The sequence below is a fragment of the Hippoglossus hippoglossus genome, chromosome 3 (genome assembly GCF_009819705.1).
Source record: "Hippoglossus hippoglossus isolate fHipHip1 chromosome 3, fHipHip1.pri, whole genome shotgun sequence".
Lineage (NCBI taxonomy): Eukaryota > Metazoa > Chordata > Actinopteri > Pleuronectiformes > Pleuronectidae > Hippoglossus > Hippoglossus hippoglossus.
In genome coordinates this window covers 7,219,371-7,241,517 of record NC_047153.1, presented here as the reverse complement: position 1 = coordinate 7,241,517, position 22,147 = coordinate 7,219,371, and the positions used below count along the sequence as shown (strand labels likewise).

The window sequence follows — 22,147 nt, the reverse complement described above, 5'->3', positions numbered from 1 at the left end:
CTTATTATCTTTTTTATTTGACATTTTATGTGTTGTAAATTTCTAGCTAACATGTGAAATTTGTTTCAAATTAAACCAAACAGTTTGAGGAAGGCAGCTGCAGTGTGTTATTCAGCAGGGCTGTGTAAAAAGCAGCATGTGGGTGGGAAACGCTATCACACAAAACAACATCAAAAAACGGTGCAGTATTATAGAGTGAAGTTTCTGTATAATATTACTGTAGACAACTATATATAATGTCATATATTATATAATGTTTTCAAAATAGTCTCAAACAAAATCACATTCTTTCATTTTATACATTTCTCTGTTATCAATAGTCACATAGTATCATGGCTGTTTATTCTGTTGTAGTTACTCCTGGTGCATCTTTGTACTATGACATATTTACTGTATAGTACCATTTTATATACATATACTGTAATATACTATGTTTTATGTGACTTTTGTGAATTTTGTTCAGAAAATATTCTGTAGGAAGACAACTTTTCTTTTCCTTTTTATTTTCCTTATGAGAGACAGAGTAGATTTTATCTGTAAAAAAGGCAACAGAGGGGATTAAAGCAAACCAGCATGTGTTTTCAGCCGAAGTGGCGTTCCCCGACCGATGAAGATGAGGGACGGAGGAGGAGGCTCCACAGCTGTTTGGAAAGCACTGGGTGGAAGAAACAAGTGATGGCCTGGACCAACATGAGAGGGAATCAGGCCTGGAGCCTGTCAAGTTTGTGTTTTACAGCTCTGAAGACATGTGGAAGTTCTGTGAAGAGATTATAGATGGTCAAGGGCATTAGGGGTCAGGTGAACGCTGAATGGATAATAATGAATGACTTTAACAATCGTAGTAAACCATTGTAATGTTCTGTGTTATTTTTATTTCGTGTGCACTTTTCTTTTTTAAAGAACCACTTAATAATTCACAATAGTACCATGAAGAACACAAAGCTGTTTGTCTGTTATTTAGCAGGATTACGCAAAAACTGCTGGACAGATCAGCATTGAACTTGGTGGAAGAATGTGGGACGGGTGAGGAAAGAATCTGTGAAATTTTGTTGCGGATCAGGATCCAGGATTTATTTAATTCTCACTTTCTAGAACATTATGAGATGTTTTAATGACGTTTTGCAACATTTCCGTTTATTTCTCACAGAATAACTCATAGATCTTGATGAAAAAAAGTCAGGCTTGGTCAGGGGACTGATATTTATTAGTGTAAAATGTGTAAATTACTTATTTGCATCTACTCTATATAATAAAATAAAAATAAATGAGTGAATGCTTTAATTACAACACCCATCTTGTGTGTAGAGTATTGTGTGACCTTAGAATTGCCTCGTTGTTGCAAGGTCCAGTATTTTGTCTTTTGATCTTGCCGAGTTTTAGCAATGTCACTCCCCTAATTGCAGTTTGGCAAAGGAAACCCCCAACAATACGTTTACTTTTACGGATAGAACAGTCTGAGAAATCTCAGTGACCGAACCCCCATAAGAATAAAAAGTTTTGAACCTGAACCCCCCTCCGATGCCAGATACATCCATGATTCACTAAGTGCCTCATTTAGTGAGCGAAGCCCCACGCACGACTCCTCTCATGAGCCTAATATGCGCGGTGTGTTTGAAACTCACACGTGTTATTACCACTGCACCCTGCTGTTTGATTACACCAGAATGTGCTGCACCCAGATAAGCCGTGGGATTTTATTGGCACGCTGTTTGTGAGTCTGTTTTTTTTTAAGTATGTTGTTTTTGCGTAGGTTTTATTTAACATGTCATTATCTGCATGTGTACGGCGAGTATGGAATCACTACAGATGCTGCTAACGTGACAAAGAGGCAAAAGGCTGGAGAGACACGGTGAAGTGAGAAACAGGATGGAGAGAGCGATGGACACACTCATCTGGAATCGTTTTGCATCAAAGAGGAAAATAACTGTAATTGGGAAAAAGGTCGTGACAGCGATCTCCTTGAACAGAGTGTTATCTGATGTATTCATCAAGGATTAATAATCCTTTAAATTAAGTTATCTTTAGATAACACATGGCTGCTGGCAGTAGTTGTGACCATGTATTTGATTAATCCAGTTGCGATTCTGAAGTTACCTACAAGCTTATTTTTACTCAGGATAAACTAACAGGCTTATTTAGTCACAGCCAGGCTTCAATGCACTTCAATGTTATTATCATGTGTCCATCAGCTGCATGACTTTGACGTCACAAGTCCCTTTTATTGCTGTTGATGCGTGTGAGTGATGCTATCTGTTTCTACGTAATTGGGTTTTTTATGTAATTGGGGCTTTTAGTGTAATCCCCAATAAACAACACTTTTTTTTTGGGAGTCTGTGGAAACAAAAAAGCTCTTTTAAAGGCACCAAATCAGAAACAGACAAATGCCACAAAGAGGTCATAAAGATTTCCACCACCCACTGCTTTGGATGTGAGACGCCTGCATTTTGTAGCACTTTCACAGACTGAGGTCAAACTAATGGCACAACTGAAATCTTAACGAGGACGACGAGTCTGTACCAGCTGCTCTCTGAGACTCTACACACAGCAGGTGCTTTGAGATACATTTTACATATAAGATGTATACGATTCTTTACATGAAAGAAGTGAGGGGCATTAGGGGGGTAAGCACTCTGAGAAGAGGGGCGTCTTCAGGCTACATGTAAACACTGAGGGACACTGGTGAGTATCTCATCCCACCACAGAGGAACCCCAGTGGAGAGGAGTTGGTTTTTCAATTTGCCAGAAGGGCCGACAGCATGACGTTCATGTTGTCATGCAATTCATTATTCACCTGCAAAATGAAGCAGCAGTTGTCCATCTACAGTTGTACAGAATGAATACAGAAGAGAACACATCACTCCGGTCCTATAGCTGAACTATACTGGTTCCCCATCTGCTACAGAATTCAGCTTAAGTTTCTATTTATCACTTTTAAATCACGACATTGGTTGAATCGGCTTTATATTTCAGAATTATTAACCCGTTACTCTTCTCCGAGACCCCTGAGATCAGAGATTCAAATGTTGTTTAAAGTCCCACGATCCTTGATGACTGTCGTTTCCAGTTCTACCTGAGGCAGTTTGATGACCTGCTAGTTCAGGTCGGTGCCAGGATCTGCCTCCTTCTCAAAGCTGATTGGTTTTCACGACATTGCATGATGCAAATTCGTGGCTTGAGTTAAAATATTTCAACTCTTGTCTTTGTGTCTTGCATCAATCGCGTGTCGAGCGTCAAATAATCGCTTTGCATCCGCTTTCAAAGCACCAATCAAACACAACTTAACTTGCATCTTCAACATTGTCTCGCACCATCTTCCCCCAACTCGCTACAATATCGATGCTGGGTGGTTTTACTACTGTAAAGTAAGTGAGCAGGTTTTACCTTTCACAGTGATCGGGATCATTATATACGTCTGTACAAGATTTGAAAATCCATCTAACAGATACAGTATTTTAATCAGTTGGACTGTTGGATAAAAATGTGGTGTTTCTTCAAAACATTCAAACAGTCCAAGTAATAACTCCTCCAGAAGGTCTTTCATCTGCATATAACAATTCGTTTCACTTCAGGCTGACCACACCAAACGCTGATGATGAACTCGAGTTGAGGTAAGATGCACAAGTTTGAATCTCCTCACAGCGCTGTCGCATCTGGAAACAGGCAAAGATGCTAGAATCCCTTAATGTGAATAAACAGAGACGGACAGAGGAAGAAGATGCACAGATAGATTATGAATAATAATAGATTATAAATTCAATTACATGAGCTACATTGCAGAAATTTCCAGGCGATGCATCATTTTGATATTATAAAAAAATAATTTACGACCCAGACTTTGAGGTGCGCGTCAAAATGACGAGTGTTTTCTCCCTGAGCTCGACCACCACTTATCCAGTTGGGTTATTTCTCTGCATTTGATCTTGTAACAGGCAACTGACATGAGAGGGTTGTGGATGTGAAGGACACACAACACCAACAACTACTGGTCTGAGAGTATTCTGGGGACTGGTTTGCATTTGTTCATATGAGAAGCACATGACCTATAAAAGTTTCATATGCTTTTATGTTTAAATGTTAGGTGATAGATAAATGTAAGACACTTGTTTGATATCCCACCATAATCTGTCTGATTAATGACATCTCGTGATGTGCTGTTGTTGACTGTTCCCACGTGTTTCCAATGAGAGGCAGTAAAACATGTTAAACGTCAGGGCGGGCTACACAGATGGTGTCTTTCTGTGTCCACCGGGTTTTCTCTCTTTTGTTGTTTGCTCTGATGTCCTAAAGGACCAAATCAAAAATATAAAGATATAAAATTAAACAATTCTTAATTGAAAACAGTACCCTGGGAGGATAATGTTGATGAAGCGAATGAGAGGAAAAGGCTGCGGTATACAGACATGGCATTTGAGGCAGAGCAACGTGGCTGGAAAGCATTTTGCCCTGTGGAGGTTGGCTGAGGGGTTTCCTTGCAACATCCACAATAAAGTTGCTGGAATATCCGGGGATCCATGGACAAGCCCTGCGCCAGACCATAAAAGAAACATCCCACACTGCAGAACGCTGCAGCCAATGGCTCTGGATCAGGAGGAAAGATCCCAACTGGGCCCCAAGATGCATAGGGACATGCAGCCAGGTCTGATCAACCTGTGGTGGACCTGCCTGAGAAGAGGGTGGCTCGTGATTAAAAGGCCGAAACACCTAGTTGACAATGGCAACCTGATAACAAATTTTGATGCAATCTTTTGAGAACTATTGAAGAGTCAATTTACTGTTCTCTAATAAACTTAAAACTGAATTAACTTAACTCAACTTTTCTATATTTCCTGCAGCCAAAGCTGTGAAAACCTCAGGTCTACACTAAACTCTGTGTTGGGATACGTGGTGGAAATGACAGGTGGCTACACAGTGTGACTGTTCTCAATCACACATACATTCCCAATCAAATATGTGGACAGATGCTCACATGTATGTACTGCATGACCCTTATTGATACAACATGGGACAGAAATCTAACGTGTGGACCAAAGACAAACCTGAGTGAAATCGCACAAAACTGTATTTATAACACACACGCACGCACGCACGCACACACACACACACACACACACACACACACACACACACACACACACACACACACACACACACACACACACACACACACACACACACACACACACACACACACACACACACACACACTAAAGCCAGATCAGCACATTTATACCACAGACGACAGCTGGGACCTTTACTTTATGCATTAATGTGATTAATTATAAACACAAACCAAATGAGACATATCTGCAGTGCGTAAACCACCCACTGTTTCTGAGTCAGAAACTCACAGGACTTATTTTAGAACATCTTTCCCCTCCAAAGCCCGTAAGGCAGAGCGTGTTTTCATAAGTAAGGCTCCGCTTTTTCTGATACATGAACAGATATGGTGAGCAGTTAAGTCTGTGATCCCTAACAGCTGTTCCTGCATTAGATGGGATCAGCATATTCCCCCCCGAGAGCGAAGCACAGCACCGGTGCACATTTTCCAACAGGAACGATTACGCCGGCCCTCAGGCACCGCGACTGCCTACAACACCGTCAAGTGTGCCTACCGACAAATGAAAGCATGTTATATAGAAAACAGCTGGAATTTACTTTCACTCAGTGATATTTTTACCATAGTAACATGACGACATCATGCGCTGCCGGTGAATTTCTGTATTTTTACAATAACATCAGGTATTAACTGACATTTCATGGTAATCAAGTGTTGAGAGAATAAAACAAATAAAAAAATGAAATGGGGGAATTAGATGTTGTGTATGTGTGGAAACCAAATAAGAAACTGAATGTATGATCTCTTTACCTTTACATGGAGGTTCTGTTGGATCGAGGACGTGTCTTTAACATTTCAAGATACAGCATTTTCCCAAATTTTTATCAATTTCTCAGATAATAATTCATAGATATTGAAAATCTGGTATATTTAGGGGACTAAAATCTATGAATGTTAATTTGCTGCAGCTTGATTGAATGTAAGGAAACTGTTGGCCAGAGGTATACAATCAACTGAGTGGCCTAGTTGTCATGTATGTTTATATGTGTAACGTCAGTGTGTAACTGTGCTGCAGAATAACAGATTTTATAGAATGTAATAGAACATTAGAATGATTGTATAGATAGACACTAACTAGGGACATTGCTACAACATAAACAGATTTATAATCTCTGTCGTAGAGGTTATGTTTTTGCCTGCATTTTTATTTTTGCAGGATTTCGCAAAAACAATACTCAACTGACTACCAGCAAATTTTGTCACAAGCTATAAAAAAGAGATGGGTTGTAGCTTTTTTGGGTTATTTATCTGGAGCAGTGTGTGTGCTGGCCAATATATTGATGTCCTCATTACGATGAGTTGCTCTCAGGAAGTGGTTTGGCCAAACATATTTATTGACGGACATTAGCGACCTTCATCTCACACCTCGGACCAGCAGACAACCTGAGCCGTGACCATGTGTCGCCCTTTACTGCACCAACACTCAGTGTGTCAGCAGAACCCAGGAAGAGACGCTTCAAAGAGCAGAGTGTGTGTGTGTGTGTGTGTGTGTGTGTGTGTGTGTGTGTGTGTGTGTGTGTGTGTGTGAGAGAGAGAGAGAGAGAGAGAGAGAGAGAGAGAGAGAGAGAGAGAGAGAGAGAGAGAGAGAGAGAGAGAGAGACACTGTGTATATGCGTGCAGTGTTTACAGTGTACTGAAAAGCCTGCTGTCACAGACAAAGCTTCACTATTTCCTTTGTACGTTACCTTAAATGGCGAGCACAGCCTCAACACTCGAAACCTGATGTTTTGGTGAGTTGATATTTGCATTTTCGTGCTCATCTAATCTGTGTAAAGTAGTTTAAAGAGAAAAAAGGGTCCGCGGTAAAGAGCATGTAAGAGAACAAACAAATAAAGATGGAAATAAAACTTTTCCTCTTCTTTAAATCTGTCACACTAGCATATTTAGAAAGCAATTCATTGAGAAAATTATGACACTGACGGGAAAAGCACAGCAAGTCCTGTGAATGTTGTTGATCTGTTCCCAGTGAACTGCACACAATTAAGATTTGGAGCTGATCTGGCTTTAGTGTGTGTGCGTGTGTGTGCGTGCATGTCTGTGTGTGTGTGTGTGTGTGTGTGTGTGTGTGTGTGTGTGTGTGTGTGTGTGTGTGTGTGTGTGTGTGTGTGTGTGTGTGTGTGTGTGTGCGTGCGTGCGTGCGTGTGTGTTATAAATACAGTTTATATATAGTTGGAGCTGATGTTGTGAGGCTCTATCCCAAGAGATCCCCAATTATCGTGGAATCTAGAAAGCAAAAGCTAAACCCAAACAGTCTAAAACGCAGCTAAGAATAGACTGACCTTAGACATAATCCATTCTCCCGGCATAATGCAGTCATATCACAAGGAAACCGGGAGCACACACTGAGAACACACACTCACACAGACACGGAGGCTGTTCCCCCTCCAGGAATGCTTTTAGAGTGTCGAGAGCAGACGCTGTGTGTAGGCAGATGTCGCAGCCGTAATAGTGGAAACTATCATAAATTCTGGATTCATGTGCTCACACTCTGAGAGGTTCATGAGATGGCCTACAACAGAGTCATAAATCTCGCAGCGATGCTTTGTCCTGAATAGGAGGGATTGGAAACAACTTGTTGAACAACTGCTCTTGCGAGCTTCGGAGCAGTGAAGTCATGTGTGCGTGTGCGATCGGCATCACAACATTTTAATTGAAACAAGCTCCCAGAAAGATGAACCAGACAGCGATGTATTTCATTCACAAAAATTCACTTTTTCCTTTCGCAATAACAATGAAAACTTGTTAAAGTTCAATTGTGTTTGAAGAGCAACACATCATCTGTGCCAAAGACGTCATAAAAAGCAGGGTATGATAATGTCCCTGTGCGTTAACGCTGGACGAAGCAGGCGGAGACACGGAGGACTCTGGGGCTTCGTCTGAATTTAGAGCCCGAGTGGGATTTGAGTTCATTGTGAGCTTGCATGTTTGCGTGTCACACTGCAATCATTTCAAACCCTCGCTGACTCTCCACTGGCTTCAGCAACATTAAACATGACATCCAACAATGGGAATCAATTAGAAGGGTTTGCAAGATTCTAGACACTGACCTCTGCTTGTCAAAACAGCAAATAACAGTCAGAAGAAGAGAGAGAGAAGAAGGAGATAAACAAAGGAGAGACGGACGGACGGGGATGAGGGCATAGAGTCATTCAGATTTAAAGAGGCTCACTCACGCAGGTCTAGTATGAGCCTGCCTCACGGCCACTGCACTTCCTATGCTACTGTAAACTCCAGACAGTGTTGGGCCTTTGATCGTTGAACTGCAGTAGGCAGCAATTCAGGCTGTAAAAACAAACTACCTGCACACACACGCGCACACACACACACACACACACACACACACCCACACACACACACACACACAGTCATGTCTCCATGACTCGAAACGACATTACATTGACTTACATTGATTTCCAGTAAACTTACTACAGAGTTACCATACAACCCTAACCCTAACCTCAACCTTAATCTAACCTTAAATACCTTAACATTTAATGATGTACATTTTATGGACTTGCTTTTTGTTCCCAGAAGGAAAACAGGGGAACTACAGATGTAGATCCCCGCAACATGAGTCATGCCTGGACCACACACACACACACACACACACACACAAACACGCAAGTTTCAAGTCATTTCTGAAAACATATATTCCAACGCGATGTGTCAACTGAGGACACACATGCAGCTCTCACGTCTCAGTTTCCAGGAATGCTAGAAGCTCTTTAACGTTGTTATGTGATGCTTTTATTGTGGCACTGCAATGCTCCACAATGTCCTTTCTACTACACAACTACACTGCACCATGACAACACCACCAATACCAGTTGTACTACTAAATAGTTTATTTAAAAACTGCAATGTCACAAAGAGGAGCGTAATACCTCCGCCAAGGTCCAACTGTCCCTTTAAATCAAGCAGCACCAAATTGTACACTTTCATAGATATCATTGCCTGATTATTTTCATCTAGATACATGAATTATTCCCAGGGAAATGTTGAGGAGAGAATAAGTTCTTTCCTGATCCATGATGCATCCTTCTACCAAGTTTCGTCAAAATCCGTCAAGTACTTTTTGTCTAATGCTGCAAAATATCTGACAAGAAAAAACCACACCAATGAAAAATTACCTAGGTCGGGGTAATAAACCATAAGCAGAGACTCAAAAGACAACTCAAAAGAATAGTGTCTCTAGTTGTGTTGTTTAAAATCAGTGCTCTGATGGGAATAAACATTAACAGTAAGAAAAGCACCACAGGGGATTACTTTTGCAATGAAGGGTTAAGAAAGGAAGTTCCTGTAACAACGACATTTAATCCATTCAGAGGTTAAAACCTAATCTAATGTGTAGGGTTAGGGTTAGACGTCTGCCAAATCTACAACCTCCTCGTCTCCCCTTTCCTCATCATGTGAGGTCAATGATGTCGTCCTTAATCTGGGAAGTTGGAACAATTCAAAAACTCTACAAAGAGTTAAATAAATATTTAATACAAAGATGCTTTTGGACCATTCAGTCAAAGTTTTTATCTTAACATTTTCACACAGCTCAGTTTTCAAGCTGCTCCTCTGGACATCTGAATATCCCTATTCCCACAGAACCCGGCTCACGGGTTGATAAACTGCTGATCTAATGATACATAAGCAAAGCTCCATTCTTACAGCATCGCACCCTCATGCCAAATACTATAAAATGGTCAGCGTGTGGATGACTGACAGTACTGGAAGTGAACCGCAGATTGCAGATTGCAACGGTGATACTTGCAGATACTTGTTGGCGAGGAAGTAATGGAGTGGCAGCGCCGTCCATCCTTCATTTTTACAGTGCGAACAAGTCCCGCTGGGGAAGTAATCTCAAACATCCCTCTCCAGCATCCTGTCGAGCTCTTTTTAGGAGATTCTGTGGTGATTCCAAGCCAAATGTGATATGTAATCCTTCAAGCATGTTCTGGGTCTGCACCTTGTTGGAGTCAGAATCGCCTTCGTGGGGAGATATATTGTGTATCACTTGACCTCAACTTTCAAAATAAAGGAGCATCAGTTCCAGTCTGAGTTTCTTTGGATGTCTCAGTGTTTGACTCCAGATATCTGGTGCATGGTGCTTGGATCCTTCTCTTTTGTTCCAGGTTCATGGCCACACAGTATGTGAAGGTCAGAACATAGAAAAGTTAATAATTTGAATTCTTCACCTTCTAATTTCACACTCAATCTTACTCATGAAGAAAAACTGAAGGTACATTTTCTACTTTATGTGGGACAGAGATTAGTCCATAAGAAATGTTCTTGACCTACATGCATCATTGACTTCCGGCAGGCAGCCCCTCGCTCCTCAGGTTTTACTCTCTACAGGACACCACCCACAGAGCTCAGAGACGCAGATGAGTCTACAACCCAGCAGTACTCAGCCAGGGGATTTGTCGCCTTCCCAAACCCCCTCACACTTCTCACCTTGGGCATCTCTGGAAAAGGACAGCATCTATGTCAGGGTTTCATTCCTGAGTTGCTGTTGTCCGTTAGAGGAAACTGAATCCGACAATCTGAAGCCTTGAAACAGTCCTTCATACTATATGCAGTGCGATATAAAGATGGACGACACGACAGCTCCCTTAAAGTGAAGCCAAAGTATCTCGATTGTCACCTAGTGGCTGGTAGCAGTATTGCTCATAAATCCCACCTCATCAATATTGGTAAATGGTTAGTGGGACATGGACCAAAATAAAAAGTCAAAGCAGACGTCAAATTAATGTTTCTCAAAACGTTGTCAAAGTCATTGTTATCACAGTGATGACGTTTGTTTGCTCATCTGTCAATTAGTTTTGATTGCTATAAAAAACAGGGCTGAAACATCACGATTGACAGCTGAGACTGAATCGCGATTTGGTGAGTGTGTGTATGGACGGGACCTCGTCACTGCACCCCCCCCCCCCCCCCCCCCCCCCCCCGATCTCTACTGCGCAGACTCTAAATCCACAAGATTATATGCAGTCTATGCTCACAGCCAGCTGGCATGGCACTACACCAAATTTTCGCAGGAAGTGAGACCACATGGAGACCCTGCATTGCTTTGAGCATGACCAGGCCCCATGGACTCACCTGCGAGCTCCTCTTACAGGCCCATCGGCAGGAGGGGGCCCCAGTTCCCCAATTCCAGGCAAGGTCACTCATTTATATAGAGGCCAATTCATGGGGGTCTTGGAATCATTCTGTCTGGCCCGTCTCTTGGGATCAATTTCCCTTGCGAGACTGCACCAGGTGCTGCTATCCCCTGACAACAGAGCGGCTCGGGTCACGCAAACCCAACTACAATGAGAAGGTGGCGGCTTATGGATGATGGTGCTGTAGAATTCTCATGAACTGCAATCTACCTGTTAGAAAGATGACTGTAAAACATTTATTGCCAACAGAGTGCATCAACAGTATGTAATGGAATGATCTTGCTATAATTTCATTGTCTAGTTCTCTGGTATTTCTAATATGGGGGCTGCCTGAAGTGATACATTAGGTGTTGTGTCCTGGACCTAGACGTCCAAAAGGCCAGCGTGTGAACTGTCTCTGAAGTAGCAGAAGGGACAGATGAACAGGCCAGAATGACACCTAATAGATCAGGTCTTTACGACCACCAGTTCAGAGACGAGAAGGAAACCTGCTGCGGCCAGAAGTCCCTCACTCTCAGGCTTGCCGCCCTGACCTCCCCAGGGGAGCACATCATTAGGGCCCATATAAACTTTTGAAGTGGCGAGTCCAAGGAAAGGCCAGGTATGTAAGGTAGTAAAGAGTGACGTTAAATACAAACAGGAAAAGCGAAAGAGTGCATGACCCCTGACACGGAGATGAGTAGCTTTGAGCAGTTACGTCTTCTGTTTTTCTCCCCTTGGATGGATACCTGTCAGCCATAACTTATTACTTCCCACTATTACGCACTATGAGAATGAGAAGTAAAGGGAGTCTTTGAAGTTCTTTTTGACCACAGGTCAATAAATCCTCACCGAGGATTCAGTGCAGTAAGTAAAACCACTAATTAATTGTGACATTTGAAATGATAGGGAAGGAATTCTTCAAAGCTGAGTCATTAGAGCAAATATCTTAACCACCAGTTAAATGAACGTGAGTCACTGGGGGGATCTGTAACATGCACATCACAAACCTGCTCAAGTGCAACACTGTTCCAAAGAAATGCTGTAGTGAGTTCTGCACGAGCGAGCGTGTGTGCGTATGCAAATGTTCTTGAAGTATTTAGGAGTGCATACCAAGGAGAGCCTGGTATTCAGAGAGTTTATAGCTCCCTCTCATGTCCAGTGGGTGAGAGACAGCGAGGAGCAGGCAGAGGGTGTTTCTCCATTGCATCTCGGCCAGGGACAGCTGACTGGTTGGGATCTAATTGCTCTCAAGTGAGGTCAGCAGGAGGCATTTATCTAAGCAGAGTGCACGGCGACAGCGGAAGATGCACAGAGTCGGCCTGCCAGAATCAGGGAGAGATCCATGGGAATTGACAGAAGCTCCCAGCTCTTGTTTAGTTTTACTGCATTACTGGACCTGGTTTACCACTGAGGCTTCAGAACTACAGAGACTTCAAATTAAAGCTCCTGCTGAAGGGGAACACACCTCTGACAACTGCTGTCATCCTGCGGAGCTCATGTAAGTGACATAAACAAATGTTTGTTTTTTTTTTTAAAGAAGCAGCATAGTTTGTGTGTTTGAAAGGACACGTGTACTGATCCAGAGGAGCTTGCAGACCTGTAGACTTGTGAAGAAATCCAGCAGCATTTATGTAATATTCCATGTCAAGGAGTCTGTCAAAGAGCCCCAGAGAAATATTTGATTTAGGGCTCAAAGACGTTAAACACATGTTCATTCGAAAAACAAAACCAGAGGCTGTTTGAAAGTTGTATGAAAGTTTTTGGGAACTTCAAAATGAAATTGAGTGACTACAAGAGAATGTTTTATACTTTGAATCTGCTTTAGCAAAAATCTCTCAACTTCAATGCCTAACTTCTAACTTCTAGTGTAACATTTTTCCAACAGCAATAATCAAACTTGTCTGTGTTTTTTTCTTTTTACAGTTATATTGTGTGTAACTTTTCCTGAGCTGGATTATGACGTCCCTCGTCGGACTATGGTCTCAAGAGGATGGAGCAGTCAACGTGCACCATCACTGAGGACTAAACACCGTCTCACAGTCCCCCATCGTCTTCCTCTTCAGACCGCTCTCCAGCTTCCGCCGACCCCGACCACCTTCACAAAGTCTCCCCCACCACCGCCCAGTCTCACGGTCCCAGCAGGAGCAGGGGCACCGGGGTCACAAACCTGGGGTCGCTGGGCTGAGGGACAGTGCACAGATCTCTAGCACGCATTTCAGTATGTTGTTCATTGATCCCCACTGCATTGTATTATAATGCGCAAATGGATGCTGACATGGAACCTTCAAAATCCGTTCTCGGGACTGTACTTGCATGCAATCTTCCTGTTGGGCAGCGTGCGTGTGGTCTACAGTGACTGCACTCCAGAGCAACTTGCCGCCATCATGAACTGCTCCAAACACGAGCGCCACACCAGGAACTACGACTACATGGAGGGAGGAGATGTGCGCATCCGTCAGCTGTTCAGCCGCACACAGTGGTTCCTGACAATCGACGACAGAGGCAACATCACTGGGACTCAAGATGCCACCGACTGCAACAGTAAGGATGGCTCTTATTGCTCTTATTGTCTAATTGTGTGGGTTTTATTAGCATTAAAAACATTAAACGATATTTCCCACAGCTCAAGACTTAGCACTGGAGTTGAAAGTGCTAAGTCTTGAGCTGTGAAATCTTTCCACTGAACCAGTAAAAAAAAATCCTTGGCCTGTCAGGGTGACAGAAGCACGTGGGAGGTGTTATTGTACACAGTTCTCCACAGTGTAATCACAGTGTTAATGGGCGAAGTGTCTGCGTTAGAGCAGCCAAAGTGACAGAGGTAAAATGAAGCAGGTGGGGTTTTTGGCTTTTTAAACCATAACACGATGTAAACACAGGCTGTGATGGAGTAAACCGCAGGATGGTGGAAACCCGATGGGTCCCAGGGCCCCGTGACCTCGGACTCACTCTGGCACACTCACGTTGGTTCAGCTCCATTTACTCTCCTGTAAACCTACAGTGTTGACATTGAGGAAAAATATGAAAAACAAATTCTCACCACCTGGTTTGTGACGTCTCACACTGCACTGTGAATACTGTACTAATAATACATGCTGGTTTACTACTGAATGGTTTGTTTTATTCATGGTCCATGTTAAATGTGTTTTAACTCTATATGTTGTTAAAATGTTCACGTTTTTTAAAGCTTGTGGTTTTTTTTTAGATGCCACTGGAAGTCTCTGTGATTGTGAGGATGTTTTAGTAGTTATCATTTCCTCTGGTCTGACAGTACGGCTGCGGCTGGAATGTTGGCTTGACAGAGAGAGCGAGAGATGCCTCATGGAAAAGATGCTTGTGCAACAACTGGCAATCAAAGACAGAAAAATTGATACACCCACTTATGCGGCTGACAATCGCACGCTCAAACCTCACGGAAATTAAAGCAACGAGCCTTTGAAGAAACCAACGTGCTGCCGATATATGTGTAATAAATCAGTGATTGGTGTATTTTTGGGTGGAGTGAGCGGAGTCATGAAAAGGTGATTGCATGATGAGACAGCAAAACAAGAAAAAGAAAAAGAAAGTACAACGAGAAACTTGTTGCTTCATTAATTTCACTTCAAAAATAAAGACTTAATTTGAGCTCATCTCTTGCACCACAAAACAAGATTTTACTAACTTTATTATATTTAATCGGGCTGTTTTGACATAAAAACATAAAGTCTTTTATTCATTGAAGCTTTTGTAACTGGAATGAATGGAGAACTAAAATGTCACACTCTGATTTTGGGCAATATCGACAAAACAGTTTTTCCAACTTTTCAATAGTAGTGATAAATCATTAAAGGAATACAAACCCATGTTAAGTATGAGATAAAATAGATTTACTTACTTTGCAAACACATGTATGTTTGTGTCCAAATGAAACCACATGTTCATATTCAACATCTTGTGAAAATAAAACATCAATAAAAGTTATATGAAACCACAGCAAAGAGCAGATGAACCACTTCTAATCAATCTGGTTTAAACTCATGATAACTAGAAATCAGGGACACTCTTTAATACTAAAAGTTAGAGAGTGGGAGTTTTCCACTGTGGCTCAGGTTAAGGTTTGACAGACCTGGTGTCAGGTGGAGCCAAATAACTGAGAGACAGAAAATTTCATATTTCGTATGTTCGTTGTGTAGATATAATTTTGAATTTTGAAAATGAATGATTGAAATGAATTTATTAGACATTACATCTTGTCACATGTCACCTCTGTGAGCCAATCAGCAGCCGATGTTCATCTCAAATTGCCCAATGGAGCCTCACTCCTGGAAGTCTGTCTGTAACGTCCCTGTAATGTAAACACCGGATGCTAACTCTGTTCAGGAAAAAGCAGAACTGGGGATTACCCCCGCGTGAGTCCAGGGGCTGGACCAGCGAGTGACGACAAATCTGTTCAAGCTGAGGAAAGCTGGAGACCGTCCACAATGTTAACAGTGGAAATGTGTTTCCATCTTCCCACAGCAGACCAAACAAATGTAGCCGCTACATGTAATACTATAGGAATAGCAATGCCTAAGTGCTAAAAGAGACGAAGCTATAATGAAATCCCAGCTTGAGACATGCGATGAATCGAAATGTTACTATATGAGAAGAGGGGGGAGGGGGCGGGGTCACAGGTTTAGCTGTATTCATTTTAACTTCACTTCAAATCCTGAATAAAACCCAACAGGGGGATGGGAGCTCATAAACGGACAGAGATATTAAGTCAAATATCAAGTGCAAGCACAGCACAAACAACATTCCAAGATTGGGAGAGCGCCATCTGGTTGTGATCTAGCAGATGCTAAAATGCAGCATGCTCAATGTCAGTCTGAAAAGCTTCAATAGTCTTCTCCCCCTTTTATCTCCGCCTGCCAAACCGAGGAACCTCTGCGATGTGTAAAAATGAACGGCGAGGTTTGAGCTGTTATTTATAAGTCTGTGACTTGGAACCTTGGGCTGCATATTTCTGTGTTATACTCTGAAGCCCTGTGATTACAGGTTTTGCAGGTCAAGAAGTTTTATGATTGAACAGTAAATTGCACATTTAAGAGCCTTTTCTATGGTGAGACATGCATTTCACTTTTTCCACTGAGATAATGAGACGTGTATGACTCGTGGACTAATGATCAGTAATCTGTTTATCTGTCTGTAAGTTGCATTATTAGCTCCTCTAGTTTCAAGGGAAGCAAAACCCCATCGCAAATATGGTGAATCTCAGACCTTTCTACTAAGGAGACGGAAACACTTGTCTTGTATAAACCTAATTCCCCATATAGTCTCCTGATAGATAGTCACGAAACCAAAATTGAGCATAAGTGTTTTTACTCTCCCACGTATTCGAAGAGCAGACCTTAAGTGTAGCGTGCAAAGCTCATGCGAGGAGGTAGTTTTCTCAATCCCAGGAGAGCGAGGCCTAATCTGTCTCCCATATGTGCCATGACCATAGGTTGTGGTTTGTGTAACGGCCACCCAGGCCAGTTAACAGAGCTTGAATAAAGCCAGAGCGGCCGCAGCCTGATTGTCCACAGGAACTTCCATCCCCGTTTGTTAATGATGATGAATGTTGAGCGCTGGATGTTGATGACAGGTCTTATCTGCTCTGTAATACGTCTCACTCTCCTGACTGTCTGGCAGGTATCCTGGAGATCAGGACCGTGTCCGAAGGCGGCGTACTGGCCATCAAAGGTGTGAAGAGTCAGCTCTACATTTGTATGACGAAGGCTGGAGTGCTGCAAGGCGAGGTAAGGTTTGACCTCAGTCAGAAGAACCATACACAACACAGTCAAGTAGAAGGAGCACACACCTACGCCAAGGCCACTTTATCACCATATTGCATATTGAGATTAGATACATACCTACACAGAAACGTTCTGCAAACTGTTCACATTAAACGCAGGCAAAACATCTTTTCTCTGACTTAAAAATACGTATTTCGAGTCACAAAAATCCCAATCATTATCCGGATCACCGCCACATTTCACCTATTCATAGATATTAGCGCTATACACGTGCCTGGTTTTTCTCATGTAGATCTCTCTAGATTTAACGAGTTCTTTCCTGCATCCTTCCACCAAGTTTTGTTGAAATCTGTCCAGTAACAACCCAACAAACAAATGCACAAGGGGGAAAACACAACCTTAATGGCAGAAGTGATCAACACAGAAATGGAACAAAACATTTGCACCAGACCAAACCATGATGAGAATAAAGACAAATGCTGGCGACTGCAGATTGTATTCTTACTAAAGCTGTTATATCTTTCCCTGACAGGATACCTACAATGAAACCTGCAACTTCAAAGAGGTCTTCCTAGAAAACTACTTCAACGCTTACTCCTCTGCAAAGTGGACAAAAAACAGCAAAGAAATGTTCATAGCGCTGTCTCAGAAGGGAAGGCCGATGCGAGGGAAGAAGACGAGGAGGAAGCACATAGCATCTCACTTCATCCCTATGAAATGCAGGGAGGAAGAGCGGAGGGTGGACTGACAGCAGGACTCAAATAGCTTATGATTTCAACCACATATTATATATGTTAATAGACACATGTAAACTCAGTACCGAACATCCCACTCCACTCTCGTCAAGTTGTATACAAGTTGTGTAGTATTCCATGATGTGTTGTCGTTTTTATATGAGAAAACGACAGATTGGGTTCAGTGAAGAACGAGAAAATACTGAAATATTTGTAAAGTGCTTAAACCACGACACAAACTGTAAAAACACTAAAGTCTACTCAACGTTATTGTTATTTTGAGTTAATTATTATATTTCCCTAAAAAAAGCAGCAACGTGTTTTCTCACAAAACAGTAAAATACATGAGTATATATATAAACGCACAGTCAGGACTGTATTCTTTTCTAAGGATGATCAGCACCCAGCCAGATGAGGAGACCTGAACCGTCAACACTCAGCTCCAGAGAGGTTTGGCTCGACGAGCTGTTGACGTGCTGAAGCAAGCTGGACTTGTCTTTTTATAATGGTACTGGTGCTCGGAGCACACAAAACAGAGGCACAATAAATACCATTACAACAATGTGCTCGCTGAAATTACAGTTTGCAGGACCATCTGTTCGTGGATGATCTGTTTCCATCCCTCTGTCTTTCTTTTGTTAAAAACCAGACTCGTGGTCTAATGCATTGTAGCTGCTCACTGACGCCCTCCTTCATTATCAAGGTGTAATTTTGAAATACTAAAATATTCTGCTGCTGCTGATGAAAAGATATCATGATTAAAATGTTACCAACATAAAGAATGTGTAAGATATGGAATCTCGTCCCCTTCACAATAAGAGTTACCAGTACTGTGCGAGCATGGGTTTATTTGAATTGTTAGTTTTTGTTAAGAGGTTACTACGGTAACACGGAAATCGTATAATTGATATTTGTATTATCCATACTGTCTTTATCACAACTTATCCCCCTCTTAAATCCCAAAGGCCAACTCTCTCTGCAGGATATCACCATATATGTTATATATTATATAATATACATAATATACATAATATTCCAGTCCTGGCCACAACATCACAGTAACTTATAATTCACAGTTCTAAGTTATTTGCTTTATTTATGCAAGTGTTGAAGCACAGTATTACTGATTGCATTACTTTTGACCACTAAGAACGACCAAAGACTTCACAACATATTGATGGAAACTATAGCTTATGAAGTTACTTCAATTACTCACACAGTCATTAAAGTCAAGGTGAACTTTCATTTCTTTTTGGGGTCATTTTTCCAGAATTCACAAGCACTTTTTTCTCCTCTGTCAAATATCTGGAACTCGTTTTTTCTTGCTAAATGTACAAACTTTTGTCAACTTTTGTCAACCCTCTACATGTCAGCTGACACACCGGCCACCTGGTAAAGTACAACCAACATGTCTTAGCAGCTTTGTCGTACTAATAATAAGTCATTTTATTCAGTGTTGGTGTAAAAAAAAATAGCGCTTCATGTAACTTCAGCAAAAGAATCTGCCACGTATGAAACGATGAAGCTGAGCAGCTCTGGAGTAAGATGAAGAGGGATTTTATTCTGCTGACCCACTTTGAAATAAAAATTTATATGCCCTCATTTACTCAATAAATCAGACTGGAGACATAAACAAGTTTTTTTTAAATATTTGCATGCGACCATTTGTAAGAAATATGACCTCATTGTTTAATTGCATCTTTTCATCAATACTCTGAAGCCTGATTCATGTATAAAGATATGATCTCTGAGTTGCAGTGATTCTGCTCTTACTGGAAAATGACTGCTCAGGGATTTGTCTTAGCCTCATCTCGAAAATCATTTGATGAATTTAAGGTTGTTTGGCCTCTAACGCTGTAATTCCTCTGTAAATGTGATACACATTGAGCAACCACAGTGTTTGCAGAACTCTGTTATTACCACAGTGCTCTGGAGATACTACGCAGTCCATTTCCCGTCTTAACGACTGAATGGTGAGATAATCGAATGCGTCGATGTTGTCTCTCAGAAAAACTGAACACACGTTGCAAAGAAACATTTGGGAAAACGTCAGAGTCCTTGGACGGTCCAAAGCTTACGATGTGCATAAATAAACTCAGTCTGATAAATGAGGGTCAGATTTGAGAGGATAAATCTATTCATTTATGATGGAAGAGATCAAAAACACATCCTTCTCACTAATTCCCTCTGAATTTATATTAAACTGAGCATCAGTGGAGTTTAGTCAGAGCACAAAAATATCACAGACATATTGGCTCCTATACGCTCATGCACACATATATAAAGCTGTGCGTGCAGGCATAAAAACACAGACAGACACGGAGCACGAGATTTACCTTTTGCCTGGGTTCACATCTGGCTTAGAGAACCCCTGTCAGATAAAGACAGTCAAATTGAGAGAGCAAACCCCTGAAATACGTTTGACCCAAACAACATCTGAGCAAGGTGAAGGCTTCTGCCAAGTCACGCAAAGTTAGTCTTAGCAGATAATTTGTTACATGCTCAAAATGTAAACACATTTCAGAGTCAAGGCTGTGTATTCCCAGCAGTACGAGGCGAGGCCCAAGCCAAAGGAGAGTGAGGGAGAACTGTCACAGACACGGAGCTGCAGACTTCCAGGAGAGAAGACGCAACACATGCACGCCAGACACATGAATTACACTTACAAGGTGCATCCAAGACCCACAGATTGTGTTTAATAAAATGCTCCCGAAATCACAAATCATTTTAAAAACCCTTTTAATGCTTTTTTTTCATTTGACAAATTCTGCGATTCCAGTGCACTTGTCTTCATCTGTTGTGCATTAGATTTATCAAAAAGCTAAATTATGAAAGCAGCTCTGCTCTTGCCAGCGATGACATAAGGTTTTTTTTAAGTAAAAAACGTTTTTGCCTTGTGATGTCGTCACCGATTGTGTGCAAGCAGGTTGTTCAAACAGACTGTCTGAACAGATTTTATGAATAACAACTTATCGCTAATCAGGTGCAGTCACAACTTATGGTCAGATGTGTTGGTTAATAATAATGGAATCAAAAAATTGTTATAAGCTGACAACCCATCAGTAGATACGGTGGTTTACTGTGGTTTTATAACACAACTTCACCATTTTACAAGTTATAATATCAGTTAATGGTCAAGTTAATCTTCACAAGTCTCTGCGTCTTTCAATTAAACTTAATTGCAGAGACAAAAGGTCAAATATCTATATGAAAACATTAAGATACAAACATACAAATAAAATCATAGCAGCTCACAGATCCCCAAACAAACTACAGTATTCTTAAAACTCGTAGCCTACGGGCATTTGTGTTTCCAGAAACGAAGGGAATACCTCGTGTCACTCTGTCGAGGCGGAGTCGAGGCCATAACATTTGTTGAATCAGTTAATCGACACATTTATTTGTGCATAAGACCGCTTGGAGAGAAGGAACATTACACATCTGACTTGCACTGGCCCATCTTGGGATTTTAGGAGAAAGTCTAAATGCAAACGTTTTGTCCTTTCAGCTCAACTGTAGCTGCACCACAAGTGCATCATATAGAACCGAGTACAATGGGCTCTAAAAAGGGCTTTTTTAATATATATGTATAATTATACATCGTCATCATCACATAAATCTTCATTTTCTTTGCTCAAACAAGCAGCCGAGGAGCCTCTGTGCAGTTTGATGGACGTCCTGAGATGAATAACGACTCTATGACAAGGGTTTAAACCAGTAGCTCTACATTTGCGTTTTGGTAGAAGCATGAACGCAGACAACCACATCCCAATATCACAGACAGCGTGTGCGGGCACGAGCAAAGCCTGCAGGGAGGTTGAAGGAAGTCTGACACTGTCTGTGCACAGCTCTGCAGGACAGGTCGGACTGAGGACTGAGGGCAGAAGACGGAGAGGAGGATGAGAAAGAAAGAAAGGCTAGTGAGGATGAACAGGGAGAGAGGCTGGGGAGTCTCGTGCGATGGGGAGAGGTGGTCTTGGGACAGCGGGAGGAAAGGGGAGGCCCCAAGAGGAGGGGAGGAGGGGGGGGGGGACACGCAGCTTGACTTGATACATTTCATGGCCGTAAACCTTCGTTTCCCCCGGAGGAACTCTGGGGTTATGTAACCTGGGGAATTCTCTGTTTGCAGGCCTTAGCACGGAAACCCCAGAACACCAGATCGTTGTGAAAGAGGACCGGGACCTCCAGCAACTCACCGCAATATCGCACTTATCCCTGACAGTGAATTTAAACCACACAGGGAAATGATAAATTGTTATTAAGAAAAGATGTTTATAATAATACCCTATTACGCTTAAAAGAACATACTCACTTCTTGACATGAAACTGAGGAGAAAAACACAACTGGATGGCCATTTTAATAAAAAGTGGAGGACTAGCTGTCCCATTCTTTTCCAAAGAGAATATAAT

At 41.8% G+C, this 22,147-nt stretch overlaps 1 protein-coding gene across 1 annotated transcript; it reads left to right on the top strand.

Annotated features, from left to right (window-relative positions):
- The first annotated feature begins 12,379 nt into the window (after positions 1-12,379).
- On the top strand, positions 12,380-18,671 carry fgf7 (fibroblast growth factor 7). The gene is made up of 4 exons (XM_034581505.1): positions 12,380-12,748; positions 13,174-13,791; positions 16,900-17,006; positions 17,536-18,671. Exons 2-4 carry the CDS (start codon positions 13,506-13,508, stop codon positions 17,749-17,751), a joined length of 609 nt encoding a protein of 202 aa, XP_034437396.1. The 5' UTR covers positions 12,380-12,748; positions 13,174-13,505; the 3' UTR covers positions 17,752-18,671.
- The last annotated feature ends 3,476 nt before the right edge of the window (positions 18,672-22,147 follow it).